Consider the following 1,816-nt stretch of genomic DNA (forward strand, 5'->3'; position numbering starts at 1 on the left):
ACTCTGAGAGGGAAGACCTGACAGGGATCTGCCTCCAGACTCTCTGAGCCTCTGCTCCTCTGCTCCTCTGCTCCTCTTCTCTGCTCCTCTCCTCTCTTCTTCGACCAGCTGAACCCTGCTCCTCTCCGCTCCTGTCATGCCGAGCCTCCTTCTCTGCCCCAGGCCGTTGGCCGTCTCTGCTTGTTACTGGCCTCTCCACGTGCTCCTGCTGGAGCTCCTCGTCCGAGGAGTCCTGCCCAACATCTCCAGATTACCTGCGACGGCCAAACGTGAGATCATTATCGACGGAGACCTGGTGATTGGCGGTTTGTTTCCCGTTCACGAAAAAGGCGAGGGCACCGAGGACTGTGGGAAGATCAACGAGCAGAGGGGGATCCAGAGGCTGGAGGCCATGCTGCTGGCCCTGGACGAGATCAACTCCAACAGTCGCATCCTCCCCGGGCTGCAGCTGGGAGCCCACATCCTGGACACCTGCTCCAAGGACACCTACGCTCTGGAGCAGTCCCTGGAGTTTGTCCGGGCGTCTCTGACCAAGGTTCAGGATCCAGGCTTCATCTGCCCCGACGGCTCCAGGCCGATCCAGAACGAGGTTCCTCTGGCCATCTCAGGGGTCATCGGAGGATCCTACAGCGACGTCTCCATCCAGGTAAGTTCACTCACACACCTGAACTGAAGAGGGTGCTATAAACACAGATGTACAGCCCTTGTCAACAGGTTGCGTTTTCAAGTTGCAAAAATTAGTTATTATTTTCTGTATCGTCCCTGTGGATCTCTGGCGCCCCCTAGAGGTAGTGCACCTCACATTATGCATTTATTCTTAACTTTTACCCAATGATGAAAAGGATTAAAGTTTTTGGTTCCACTGGGGTTCGAACCCAGGACCTTCTGCGTGTAAAGCAGACGTGATAACCACTACACTATGGAACCTCTTTTATGCATTTGAATGTGATATAAAAACACAGTAAAATAAATGTTGGAAATGAAAACTCTTAAAATAAAAAACCTAGTTTTTTCCTACCGTTTGAAGGTAAATATATATTTAATCTAATCTGTTTTTTCTTCTGAGTTTGGATGGAAAGAAAAAGTAAATATGGTTGAAACCGACACACTGTCGCCTCGAGGAAATTTTAAATTAACTCTGAGGATTTTTTACAACAACGTCTGTGGATTAAATTCCAGGGCCAGGTTGATTTCTCCGTCCTCGCAGATGAAATCAGACGAGTGTTTTTTCCGTCATTAGAACCGCGTGCTGCGGGATGACGATGACACGTGCGCGGTGACTAATGCTAGGATTTGTTTTACCCACGGCAGACACTGACATGTGTGTTTACTGTAACAGCTGACTGTGAAGTCAACACCGTCCAATCATCATCATCATCACACGTTCAACAAGAAACAATCAGGAAACGAGAGTCTGTAAATCAACAAATTCAGGACAGAAAAATCGCAGTGATGTCACGAGATCAGTCATTAATTATCGGACAGAAAAATGTTGAATACATTTTTCAAAATATAATTTTAAAATATAATTCAGGAGGTCATTAATCAACACAGTTTGTGTTTTTTTTTTTTTTTGGAGACTTCACCGTGGATGGACGCTCGTTTTATTCAAATTAAACATTTTTTTTACCAGTGTCGCCAGAATATATTTTATATTTGTTTATGTTGAACAGATGCAGAATAATTAATCAGTAAAAAACTTTTTTTAAAAACAAAAACAACATTTTTTTTCTACCTTTTTATGTAAGATTTCAATAAAATATTAAAATGCATTTTCATCATTTTTTTTTTTTTTTTTTTTTTTTTTAAAAAGAGA

At 43.7% G+C, this 1,816-nt stretch overlaps 1 protein-coding gene and 1 non-coding gene across 2 annotated transcripts in view; one reads left to right on the top strand and one right to left on the bottom strand.

The window, feature by feature from the left end:
* The first annotated feature begins 6 nt into the window (after positions 1-6).
* Positions 7-1,816, top strand: part of grm2b (glutamate receptor, metabotropic 2b) — a 21,761-nt gene continuing 19,951 nt past the window's right edge. Inside the window, exon 1 of the mRNA XM_008319697.3 lies at positions 7-646. Coding sequence (XP_008317919.2) covers positions 137-646 — 510 coding nt within the window. The 5' untranslated portion in view covers positions 7-136. The remainder of the gene's footprint in view (positions 647-1,816) is intronic.
* Positions 855-927, bottom strand: trnav-uac (transfer RNA valine (anticodon UAC)). Its single transcript has one exon. It is a non-coding gene; the product is annotated as a tRNA-Val (tRNA).

The sequence above is a fragment of the Cynoglossus semilaevis genome, chromosome 11 (assembly GCF_000523025.1).
Source record: "Cynoglossus semilaevis isolate Cse_v1.0 chromosome 11, Cse_v1.0, whole genome shotgun sequence".
In the NCBI taxonomy this organism is placed as follows: domain Eukaryota; kingdom Metazoa; phylum Chordata; class Actinopteri; order Pleuronectiformes; family Cynoglossidae; genus Cynoglossus; species Cynoglossus semilaevis.